This window comes from Tachysurus fulvidraco, chromosome 8 (assembly GCF_022655615.1).
Source record: "Tachysurus fulvidraco isolate hzauxx_2018 chromosome 8, HZAU_PFXX_2.0, whole genome shotgun sequence".
In the NCBI taxonomy this organism is placed as follows: domain Eukaryota; kingdom Metazoa; phylum Chordata; class Actinopteri; order Siluriformes; family Bagridae; genus Tachysurus; species Tachysurus fulvidraco.
In genome coordinates this window covers 866,380-878,879 of record NC_062525.1, presented here as the reverse complement: position 1 = coordinate 878,879, position 12,500 = coordinate 866,380, and the positions used below count along the sequence as shown (strand labels likewise).

Genomic DNA, 12,500 nt, shown 5'->3' with positions numbered 1-12,500 from the left:
GAATAAATAAAGTTTAGAGCTGGATCAAGATCTAAAGCCCCTGAGTGGTGAGTCTGAGACATACAGTATGAATAGATCTCCATGTTGGATTAATAAGTACAGATTAGATATTTATGGGCATCAAGGAGCAGAGGAACTTCAACACAAAGTAGAATAAAGACTTGTAATGTTCCTCACAGGTGCTTTACCTTTTTTTTGGGGTTACAGTGGCAACACACGGTCCACAGATACCGCATCGTCCTCCACAGCAGGATGATGAAGAGACCACCAAAGAACGTGACCATGGATGAGGCGAGGAAGGCCCACCACATGCGCTGGCCGTTACTGTCGCACGGCACATCATAAAAGCGTGGGATGATCAGGTCCATCTTCCTCGGGTTGGCCATCATGGAGTTTTGAGAGGGTTCGAGCCAAACGTCACCATCTTTAGCTGGAAGCATGCGGGCGCCGAACGCTCGTCGGCCATATAGACCTGCTCGTCGTGGGAAGGGTTAGCAGTGAAAAACCCACTGAGAAGATGGAAATCAAACACGAGTCATGTTCCTCGGGGTGAAACTCCATCAATGATGAAGTTCAGCATCAAGATTAATCTGTACTTTAGGAATCGGATTTAACAACGAATCCATTTAAACCTCAGTTTATGTGGTTCAGCTTTGCTCTCGTTTTATTCCGGACTGTGTGCAGAGACGGAGAAGACGAGTTCACATGACGACAGCCAGAAGTGACATCTGACTACTTTTATAAATTGTAGAAAAAAATCCATCAAAAATTCGACTCCATTGTAGTTGATTCAGTAGTGAAGTGGTTTCATGTGAACATCTAGCCCATGATTATAAAACCACATGCTTCATGGATCTGTGAGATCAGAGCCCAACCTGTGTGTGTGTGTGTGTGTGTGTGTGTGTGTGTGTGTGTGTGTGTGTGTGTGTGTGTGTGTGTGTGTGTGTGGTATTAAAATTCATTCCGTTTCGGCTCCTGGTGTCGTTTCCGTTCTTGTACTTTAGTTTTGTGTGAAACATCAAAGCCGACAGGCGGCAGGTTTCCGCTGCTGTTGCTCCTTCTCTCATTTATTCCTCTTTACATCATTTCTCTTCTTCTGCTCGATGCCGTTATTCACACGGACTTTACCGTCACAGGTGCACAGGAGGGCGGATGCTTTTAATACAAACAAACAAACAAACAAACAAACAAATAAATAAATAAATAAACCGCACAAGATTCTGCTTCAAGTCGTTAAAAACATCCCAATTAAAATCCGACTGAATCATTTCTTACAGGACAGAAGGTGTAAATCATTACCTGGTGTATCCGCTTGTCCTGTGGGCTTAAATGTCCATAATAACACCAATAATACAGGAGTGAAGAAGGCAACAGGTTTGGAGAAGCTCGGAGTTGGACGCTGAGCTGAAGCGCTTTCTCCTCTCTCACGAGAGCGCGCAGTTTGTCGTGAGCGCGCGTCTGACTCTGCGATCGAAACAACAAACGCGCGCTCACGACAACCTGCGCAGTAGCCGTGACAAGGCGGCGTCCCAAATCTGTCACACACACATACACACACAAACTCACATCACACACACACACACACACACACACACACACACACACACACACACACACACACACAAACTCACATCACACACACACACACACACACACACACACACACACACACACACACAACACACATCACACACACACACACACACACACACACAAACTCACATCACACACACACACACAAACACACACACACACACACACACACACACACACACACACACACACACACACACACACACTTAATTCGAGATAAACTAGAGCGACACCATTTTGAGATCATGTCCAAAACTCTGTCAGATTCCTGACTCTTGTGGACCTCCTGAGAAACGCAGCTCTCTGACCTTCTGCTCTAACTGGTGTGAAGTCCAGCTGCTCAACCATCTTTACAACTGCACTGTTATTGTCCAGGTTCATTCTATTAACTGGTTCATCTGACCTCATCTCTGTCTCTGGCTGCTGTTCATTGGCTTTAATATGAATTGTTCATGATGGACACAGTAAAGATGGAGCAGTTGGAGCTGGTGTTCTGCTGCCTGGTCAGAGGAAGCTGGAGTTACACAGCAGACTAATGAAGAGTCATTCCGTATTATCTCAAAATTATATATTATTATCTATATATAACATTATATAACACACACACACGCACACACACACACACACACACACACACACCACACACACACACACACACACACATAATATTATATATATATATATATATATATATATATATATATATATATATATATATATATATATATATATATATATATAATTTTATTTATTATCTCAAAATGTAGAATTATTATACTTACATTTTGGCTTGTTTTATCTGTAATCATTTTATTTATTTATTTCATAATGCAAATTAAATTTTATCTATATTCTGTTTTATTAGCTAAAGAGTTTGTCTCAAAATTTATATTTACTTCTTTTTTTAATTAAAAATTATTATTTTATCACAATTATTACTCTGAACCACACGATCGTTCTTCTCTTTCTGGATGTTTTATCATTGATGTCATAAACGAATATCCATCATTATTTTTCACTAATACAGAAAATCTAAATAATCTGAGGTCATTGTTGTGTAAACCAGCAGATGTAGATTGGGTAGAGATTTTGTCCTAGTTTTGTATAAATATTAGCGCTGTCATTGTAGGACACTGAATTCATATCACAATCAAATAAAGATTTATTTTATATCAAATATAACTTTTTTTAATAATGTCCTAACAGACAGCAGCATTTTTATTCATGACAGTTTATTTCTGTAGATAAGGAGTCTAATGGCGCCTCCTGCTGGATGAAAGTGTTAAAGATTTTAGAGGGAAAAACAATTTCATATTTGAAGCATATTTCTTACATTAAGACATTCTTAAAAAAGTAATTTATACAGCTACAAATAAAAATAAATTAAAAAAAGCCTTGAATTAGATTTATAAATAGTTCTAAAGAGAAGCAAACTGTAGGCAGAAGCAGTTAAAGGCACAGCTCATATATATATATGGAGTAAAGGGTTTACTGAGTACAAGAGCTTTGTAGAAACACTGCTAAAAAAAAAGTAATGCAAAGGAAAAGTATGAAATGTGTAAAAGTGTTAAATATCTCCAGCTCTATGATGATGTCAGATGTCTTTGTGATTCTACTTTGAGAAATATCTGCATTCTGAATCATGAGATAAACTCATTTACTCTCACACACGAGAGAGAGGTTTGTGTTATGTTCACACACTCACATACTTTTTTACTGGCAAAATGGAATGTTTTGCATCACTGGACCCATTCTCTCATACACACACACACACACACACACACACACACACACACACACACACACACACACACACACACACACACACACACACACACACAGAACTGTGATTACATGAATTCATTTGTCAGCACCAGCAGGACACAATCATCACACTGTTATCTGCTCAACAGGGCATGAGAGGAGTTTAAGGAGCACAGCATGCACACGCACAAGCACGCACACATTCATACACACACACACACACACACACACACATACACACACACACACAAAACCACGCATGCACACCAGGTACTACCAAGTAAGCCAGGCAGGTTATTATTAACCTAGGTGTGTGTGTGTGTGTGTGTGTGTGTGTGTGTGTGTGTGTGTGTGTGTGTGTGTGTGTGTGTGTGAGAGAGAGAGAGAGAGAGAGAGAGAGAGAGAGAGAGAGAGAGAGAGAGAGAGTGAGAGAGTGTGTATGTGTGTGTGAGAGAGAGAAAGAGAGAAAGAGTGTGTGTGTGTGTGTGTGTGTGTGTGTGTGTGTGTGTGTGTGTGTGTGTGTGTGTGTGAGTGTGTGTTTTAATAAAGAGAAACACAAATTGATCCAGTGATTGTGACACAACACATGGTTCAGTAACACAGTTTTTAACACACACTGCAACTGCAACTCAAACAAGAATCAGTGAGTCATATCAGTATCCGAGTCATTTGACACGTAAACATTTAAAATTCATCGATCCATCCATTTTCTACCGCTTATCCGGGGCCGGGTCACGGGGGCAGCAGTCTAAGCAGGGACACCCAGACTTCCCTATCCCCAGACACTTCCTCCAGCTCTTCCGGGGGGAATACCGAGGCGTTCCCAGGTGAGCCGAGAGACATAGTCCCTCTAGTGTGTCCTAGGTCTTCCCCGGGGCCTCCTCCCAGATGGACATGCCCGGAACACCTCCCCAGGGAGGCGTCCAGGAGGCATCCAAAACCACCTCGGCTGACTCCTCTCGATGTGGAGGAGCAGTGGCTCTACTCTGAGCTCCTCCTGAGTGTCTGAGCTCCTCACCCTATCTCTAAGGGAGCGCCCAGCCACCCTGCGGAGGAAACTCATTTCGGCAGCCTGTATCCAGGATCTCGTCCTTTCGGTCATGACGCAAAGCTCATGACCATAGGTGAGGGTAGGAACATAGATCGACCGGTAAATAGAGAGCTTCGCCTTACGGCTCAGCTCTTTCTTCACCACAACAGATCGGTATATCGACCGCATAACTGCAGAAGATACACCGATCTGCCTGTCGATCTCCCGCTCCATCCTTCCCTCACTTGTGAACAGAACCCCAAGATACTTAAACTCCTCCACTTGAGGCAGGAGCACTCCACCAACCTGAAGGGGGCAAGCCACCCTTTTCCGGCTGAGAGCCATGGCCCCAGAGTTGGAGGTGCTGATTCTCATTCACACTCGGCTGCAAACCATCCCAGTGGACGCGGAAGGTCCTGATTTGAAGAAACCAACAGGACAACATCATCTGCAAAAAGCAGAGACGAAATCCTGTGGTCCCCAAACTGGACTCTGTACGGCCCCCGACTGCGCCTAGAAATACTGTCCATATAAATAATGAACAGGACCAGTGACAAAGGGCAGCCCTGCCGGAGTCCAACATGCACCGGGAACAAGTCTGACTTACTGGCGGCAATGAAAACCAAACACCTGCTCCGGTCATATAGGACCCAGACAGCCCTTAGCAGAGGGCCCCAGACCCCTTACTCCCAGAGCACCCCCCCCCCCCCCACAGGTCACAAAGCACATGTGGACTGGTTGGGCAAACCCCCATGAACCCTCCAGCAACCAGGCGAGGGTATAGAGAGGGTATAGAGTGTTCCACGACCGGGACGAAACCCGCATTGTTCCTCCTGAATCTGAGATTCGACTATCGGCCGAATTCTTCTCTCCAGTACCCTGCCATAGACTTTTCCGGGGAGGCTGAGGAGTGTGATCCCCCTGTAGTTGGAACACACCCTCCGGTCCCCCTTCTCAAACAGAGGGACCACCACCCCAGTCTGCCAGTCCAGAGGCACTGTCCCCAACCGCCACGTGATGTTGCAGAGGCACATCAACCAAGACAGCCCCACAACATCCAGAGACTTTAGGTACTCAGGGCGGATTTCATCCACCCCCGGTGCCTTGCCACCAAGGAGCTTCTCAACTACCTCAGTGACCTCAGCTTGGGGGATCGACGAGTCCACAACTGAGCCCCCACCCTCTGCTTCCTCAGTGGAAGACATGTTGGTGGGGTTGAGGGGATCCTCAAAGTACTCATTCCATCGTCTGAGGATGTCACCTGTCAAAGTCAGCAGATCTCCTCCCAGACCCGAGTTTTTGCCTCTGCAACCACCCAGGCTGAAGCTCGCTTGGCCCTCCGGTACCTATCAGCTGCCTCCGGAGTCCCCCGAGCCAACCAGGCTCGATAGGACTCCTTCTTCAGCTTGACGGCATCCCTTACTTCCGGGGTCCACCACCGGGTTCAGGGATTGCCGCCATGACAGGCACTGGAGGGTTTACGGCCACAGCTCCGTGCGGCTGCGTCAACAATGGAGGTGGAGAACATGGTCCACTCAGACTCAACGTCTCCAACCTCCCTCGGGGTCTGGTTGAAGCTCTGCCGGAGGTGAGAGTTGAAGATCTCTCTGACAGGAGACTCTGCCAAACGTTCCCAGCGGACCCTCACAGTACGTTTGGGTCTGCCAAGTCTGTCCAACTTCCTCCCCTGTGTAGCGTCTGTAGCACCCTAAATTTCAACATCTACTCCTCAATTAACCGATGAGCAACCCAGTTTTACACACACACCTGGCTCCAGAATGTCTGGAACCTACACAAAGACCAGATAACCCCATGCGGCGCTAAACGACTCATAGGGGCCCTAAACCAGAACACACACACACACACACACACACACACACACACAATGAGACATTCCTTTTACTAATAAAACCCGAAGATAAGGTACTCTAAGTTTCTCATTCTTATAACCCTTTTTGTAATGTGTTCTTCTTTTAAGGCTTGCCTGACTTAAAATTATTTGCTCCTTAATTTCCTGACAAGGGTGTATTTTATTCATGTGTCAGAAAACAACATTGTATTTTAACATCCGTTATACTCTATCATCATATCTTACTGATCATGGCATGTTAATGTATACCTGTTCTAATGCCGTATGACCCTTTAAGGTCTGATGTCAGAATGTATACGAAGCTATCATTTTCTTTTTACTTCCCTAATGAAAGTGCATTTTGTTTATGTTTCGTTTTTGTTTCTTTGCCTTTATCTTTGCCTTGATTAATGATCTATGTATGTAATGTACAGCTGCCTTCATACCGTCATTACCCTTCAGGTTTAGTATCCAAATGACCACAAAATTATCGGTTACTCATTTTTCAAGCACTGGTGTATTTTATTTGAGCACGAAAGGCGCCATACCGTCTTAATACACCCTGGATCAAACTTTAAAGTCATATAAAGTTTGATAGCTAAACCACGCCCACAGACACCTGAAACAAAGGGAGTTTTTCCCTTCAAAATCCTGACCGAAGTATTGGTCATCTTCCCAAAGATGGGTGGAGTTCACGACCTTTAAATAGTCACAAACACCACTAATCCGTGGTCAGACTTCAGGAACAGCTTCAAGACGACTCCATCTTCCTTCAACGAAGTTCCAGCAAGCTTCACTTCCAAGAACGACAACTGCTCTGATCTTCAGGAGAACTTGGAAGAACGTCTGACCCCACCCTAACTGACTTTTCAGAGATTTCTCTGTTGCATCCGGACTCTTGTGCAGTAAGCCAATGCAAGTAACCGTTTCCTTTACCAACCAATTTAGATGCGTAATTTTAAGTAGGAATCTTTCATTGAATCTTAAGGTGAATTTAAGTTTCTGTGACGATTTCCCAGTTAGGGTGTGATCTAATTTTTGAGTCTAAGCTTGCCATTCCTTTCCTTCCTATCTCTAGTTTCTTCTTTCCAGTCTCTTCCTCCCTTTCCCCAATTTTAATTTCTTTTGTTTTATTTTATTTTCATTTTCCCTATTTCTTTTGTTTGTTTGTGTAGTTAGTTTTATGTTGTGTTTGTCTCATTCATTAAATGTCATAATTTTGAGCCACAGGTCATTTGTCTCTGAGTATCGCTCACAAATTAAGGTACCTGCAACATCGGGTCTGAACTACATGCTCTATTAAGTTAATTTAATTTAAATTACGGTATACAGTAAAAGGAGAGCGAATCTTTCTTGGCCGGGAAGATACCGCCTTCATAGAATTAATAAAGGTTACACGGCCTGTTCGCCGGACGAACAGACCAAATAAGCGTAACGTTAATTCCAGTACCGTTAATTTCAACTTAGGTTAAAATATTTGGAAGTCACATAACACGTTATAGTTGCTTATAAATATTTACCTTGCTTCGCGTGCCAGAAATGCTACACCTGCCATCGGACCCAACTCACCACCAGGTGGTGATCAGTTGACAGCTCTGCCCCTCTCTTTACCCGAGTGTCCAAGACATACAGCCGGAGGTCAGATGAAACAACCACAAAGTCGATCATTGACTTCTGACCTAAGGTGTCCTGGTGCCATGTGTACTGATGGACACCCTTATGCTTGAACATGGTGTTCGTTATGGACAAACTGTGACTAGCACAGAAGTCCAATAACAGAACACCACTCGGGTTCAGGTCGGGGGGGCCGTTCCTCCCAATCACGCCCCTCCAGGTGTCACTGTCCCTGCCCACGTGAGCGTTGAAGTCCCCCAGTAGAATGATGGAGACCCCGGTCGTGGCACTTTCTAGCACCCCTCCCAGAGACTCCAAGAAGGTCGGGTACTCTATACTGCCATTTGGCCCATAAGCACAAATAACAGTGAGAGACCTCTCCCTGACCCAAAGGCGCAGGGAAACGACCCTCTCGTTCACCGAGGTAAACTCCAACACATGGCTGCTGAGCTGGGGGGCTATGATCAAGCCCACACCAGCCTGCCGCCTCTCACCGGGGGCAACTCCAGAGTAGTAGAGAGTCCAGCCTCTCTCGAGGAGTTGGGTTCCAGAGCCCAAGCTGTGCATGTAGGTGAGCCCAACTATCTCTAGTCGGTATCTCTTAACCTTCCACACCAGCTCAGGATAGGCACAGGCTCCCCGTGACCCGAGTAGTTCAGATAAGCGGTAGGAAATTAATGAATGAATGATATAATATAAAAATATATACACTTTATATATAATGGAAGATAAGTGAGGTTCAGTAATATTAATAACTGCAGAATATTTCAGTATTTATATTAAATTTATTTATATTATATTACATTAATCTTCAATAAGTTAAGTAACAGAAAGGACAACCTTCTTTTAGAAAAGTGTCAGTTCATTGGCAAGACGAGCCGAGTGATCTGACTCGTACTGTAATACACTCTACAGCCAGTAGAAGGCGCACTACAACAAATAATTGAATTAATTCACTGAATCTGTGTTTAATCAGGTGGAAGATTCAGGAGCAAAAAGCGTTATGGCTCCAAAAAGGGAGAGTAAATCTTCCTGTCTACGTATAAATAATGTTCCTGAGATAAAACTGTTTTGTATTTATTTTAATACCAGATTACATTAAGGTTAGAGCCCCAGGTCTATATACACTTCAGTTATCGCTCTGGAGGAGCCCTAAAAGGTCCCATATCGGAACCTGATCAGTGATGAACCCAAGCTGAAGCTAATCTAAAGCTCATCGGGTTTCACAGGTGAGGTGATGGTGTGTTTCTCACAGATCTTCTGATTGGTTGAAATGAGAAGCTGCAGTCACGTGTGACTTTCTCAGAAAAAAACTCAACCCTTTGCAGTGAAGACTGATGTGGTTAAAGCTCTGGGTTGGTGATGGTTGGAGGATCGGTGTTCGAGCCCCAGCGCTGCCCCTGGTGTGCTGAGTGGTGCTGTATCATGGCTGACCTATGGGTTTCACTATGAAGTAATGTAGATGTAGAAAGTGTAGAAAGTAGAAACTTCAGGTTCCTAAAAAAAGGCTACAGAATAATGTCTGTGGTTAAAGACAGTAAAATGGTCCATAACAGAAATTCCCACAAAAAACTATAAAAACACCAGAAGATCTTCAGAAGAACTTAAATCCTGAGACCCACATCAGGAGAGACGTTCTGCTGGTACTGCTGTACAGTGAAGCTGGGAAATGATACACAGCTGTAAAGGTCAAAGGTCACTAGACATACACCAGTTTATCTGTTTACACAGGTTTATTTTCATTCATTAAAATGCATTCTTTCATTTTTAATCATTTCTGCACATGATTGTATATAATAAAGCAGACAGAGGAAGACAGATTGAGAGACAGACAGACGGAGAGACAGACAGACTGAGAGACAGACAGACGGAGGGACAGACAGACGGAGAGACAGACAGGTATAAATGCAGCAGACGTTTAGTAATAAATGTATACACTGATAGTCCTACATCAGACTTTATTGTGATTGTTAGTTACACACACAGGTATAAAATGTAACGCTTATATATGTTTATAAAGGCACAAACATCCTCTACAGGCCATACTTGTACTTCCTGTGTAACATGACTTACTATGTGAATACAAGCTGATATAAATGCAGTATAATCTATAGAAAAATCTACCACAGTTTTTAACACAACACACACACAACACACACACAACTGGATGGAGGAGCTCCAATATGAGTTTTAGTGTGTGTGTGTGTGTGTGTGTGTCAGTGTACTAATCACTTCCACCACACAGCTTCAGCAGCAGCTTCTTGTAGTCACCAGATGTATCACCCTACAAACAAACACCACGTTAATAGTCCACCCAATAAAAAACAAACTGACAAACAGTGTGTATGTGTGTTTGTGTGTGTATTTGTGTGTATATGTGTGTGTGTGTATGTGTGTGTTTGTGTATGTGTGTGTATGCGTGTGTGTGTTTGTGTGTATGTGTGTATATATGTGTGTGTGTGAGTGCGTGTGTGTTTGTGTGTATATATGTGTGTGTGTGCGTGTGTTTGTGTGTGTATATGTGTGTATGTTTGTGTGTATATATGTGTGTGTGTGTGCGTGTGTGTGTGTGTGTATGTGTGTGTGTGTGTTTGTGTATGTGTGTATGCGTGTGTGTGTGTGTGTGTGTTTGTGTGTATGTGTGTATATGTGTGTGTGTGTGTGTGTGTGTGCATGTGTTTGTGTGTGTATATGTGTGTATGTTTGTGTTTGTGTGTATATATATATGTGTGTGTGTGTGTGTATATATGGGTTGGATGTAGGTGTGTGGGTATGGGTGGGGGGTGTGTGGGTGGTGTGTATATGTGTGTAATGGTGAGTTTGTGTGCGTGTGTGTGTGTGTATATGTGTGTATGTTTGTGTTTGTGTGTATATATGTGTGTGTGTGTGTGTGTATATATATGTGTGTGTGTATGTGTGTGTGTGTGTGTGTACTCACTGAGATGTCGTTGTAAAGGGATTTGCCGTAGTTACGCTGATATTCCTGTCTAATGTCCAACATGTCGACCTCAGAGCGACTCACCATGATACGGATTAGAGTACGATCCTTAGTGCCCAACCCCTACAGACAGACAGACAGACAGGGAGTGAGTCATACAGACAGACAGACAGGGAGTGAGTCATACAGACAGACAGACAGGGAGTGAGTCATACAGACAGACAGACAGGGAGTGAGTCATACAGACAGACAGACAGGGAGTGAGTCATACAGACAGACAGACAGACAGACAGACAGACAGACAGGGAGTGAGTCATACAGACAGACAGACAGACAGACAGGGAGTGAGTCATACAGACAGACAGACAGGGAGTGAGTCATACAGACAGACAGACAGACAGACAGACAGGGAGTGAGTCATACAGACAGACAGACAGACAGACAGACAGACAGAGAGTGAGTCACAGACAGACAGACCGAGAGTGAGACATACAGATAAACAGAAAGGGAGTGAGACATACAGACAGACAGACAGACAGACAGACAGACAGAGAGTGAGACATACAGACAGACAGACAGACAGAGAGTGAGATACAGACAGACATGTGTATAATGACACAAACAAATGTAAATAACAAACAAGTGAATGACAGATGGCAGATAGACAGGTGGACTGATGGTAAGACACTCACATACACAAGTGACAGAGTGATGAAAAGACAGACAGACATAGAGAGGCATACAGATGGACAGAAAGACAGACACAAAGACAGATGGACAAAGAGACAAGAAAAACTAGTAGAAATGGAAAGACAGACAGACACACAGACAGACAGATGACAGACAGACAGACAGACAGACACACAGACAGACAGATGACAGACAGACAGACAGACACACAGACAGATGACAGACAGACAGACAGACACACAGACAGACAGATGACAGACAGACAGACAGATGACAGACAGACATACACACAGACAGAAAACAGACAGACAGACAGACAGAAAACAGACAGACAGACAGACACACAGACAGATGACAGACAGACACACAGACAGACACACAGACAGACAGATGACAGACAGACAGACAGACACACAGACAGAAAACAGACAGACAGACAGAGAGACAGACACACAGACAGACAGATGACAGACAGACAGACAGACAGACACACAGACAGAAAACAGACAGACAGACAGAGAGACAGACAGAGAGACAGACACAGACAGACAGATGACAGACAGACAGACAGACACACAGACAGAAAACAGACAGACAGACAGACAGAGAGACAGACAGAGAGACAGACACAGACAGACAGATGACAGACAGACAGACAGACACACAGACAGAAAACAGACAGACAGACAGACAGACAGACAGACAGGTTGTGTAGTTTTTACTGACTAATCTGTGACTGCACTCCACAGTGACGTCGGACAGCCGAGTCCACAGTGCAGTAACCACAGCTGTGTGGATTAATAACTTAACATTAAGATGGTCATTAACACACAGAGAGAACTGCAGAACCTCCAGAGCACTTTTCTCTTCAAACAAAACCTCTGTCTGGGAAGAACAAGCCATGACCTTAATGTCTGTTCAGGAGCTACCTCAGGCCTCCACCAGAAGATCAGCCAGCAATTCCATGGACCACAGGACAGGACCACAGAAGGAACAATCTCCAGGTCAGTGAGCATGTGAAA

At 44.1% G+C, this 12,500-nt stretch overlaps 2 protein-coding genes and 1 long non-coding RNA gene across 17 annotated transcripts in view; all 3 read right to left on the bottom strand.

The window, feature by feature from the left end:
• Positions 1-1,527, bottom strand: part of LOC113634796 (calcium-activated potassium channel subunit alpha-1-like) — an 82,669-nt gene extending 81,142 nt beyond the window's left edge. For 5 of the 15 annotated variants that reach the window (XM_047817128.1, XM_047817125.1, XM_047817132.1 and 2 more), the window contains exons 1-2: positions 1,300-1,524; positions 189-1,155 (exon numbers count right to left, since the gene is read on the bottom strand). In XM_047817128.1, coding sequence (XP_047673084.1) covers positions 189-440 — 252 coding nt within the window. In that variant the 5' untranslated portion in view covers positions 441-1,155; positions 1,300-1,524. Of the gene's footprint in view, positions 1-188; positions 1,156-1,299 lie in introns of all 15 variants that reach the window. The other 10 variants (XR_007143666.1, XM_047817129.1, XM_047817131.1 and 7 more) reach the window with 5 other exon arrangements.
• A 160-nt stretch (positions 1,528-1,687) lies between these two features.
• Positions 1,688-3,527, bottom strand: LOC125145316. Its single transcript, XR_007143673.1, has 3 exons — positions 3,303-3,527; positions 1,790-1,798; positions 1,688-1,717 (listed from the first exon to the last, which is right to left on the bottom strand). It is a non-coding gene; the product is annotated as an uncharacterized LOC125145316 (long non-coding RNA).
• A 6,264-nt stretch (positions 3,528-9,791) lies between these two features.
• The window catches only part of LOC113634813 (annexin A4-like), a 16,346-nt gene continuing 13,637 nt past the window's right edge, over positions 9,792-12,500 (bottom strand). The window contains exons 14-15 of the mRNA XM_027133984.2: positions 10,789-10,911; positions 9,792-10,134 (exon numbers count right to left, since the gene is read on the bottom strand). Of these exons, the coding sequence (XP_026989785.1) occupies positions 10,075-10,134; positions 10,789-10,911 (183 nt within the window). The 3' untranslated portion in view covers positions 9,792-10,074. The remainder of the gene's footprint in view (positions 10,135-10,788; positions 10,912-12,500) is intronic.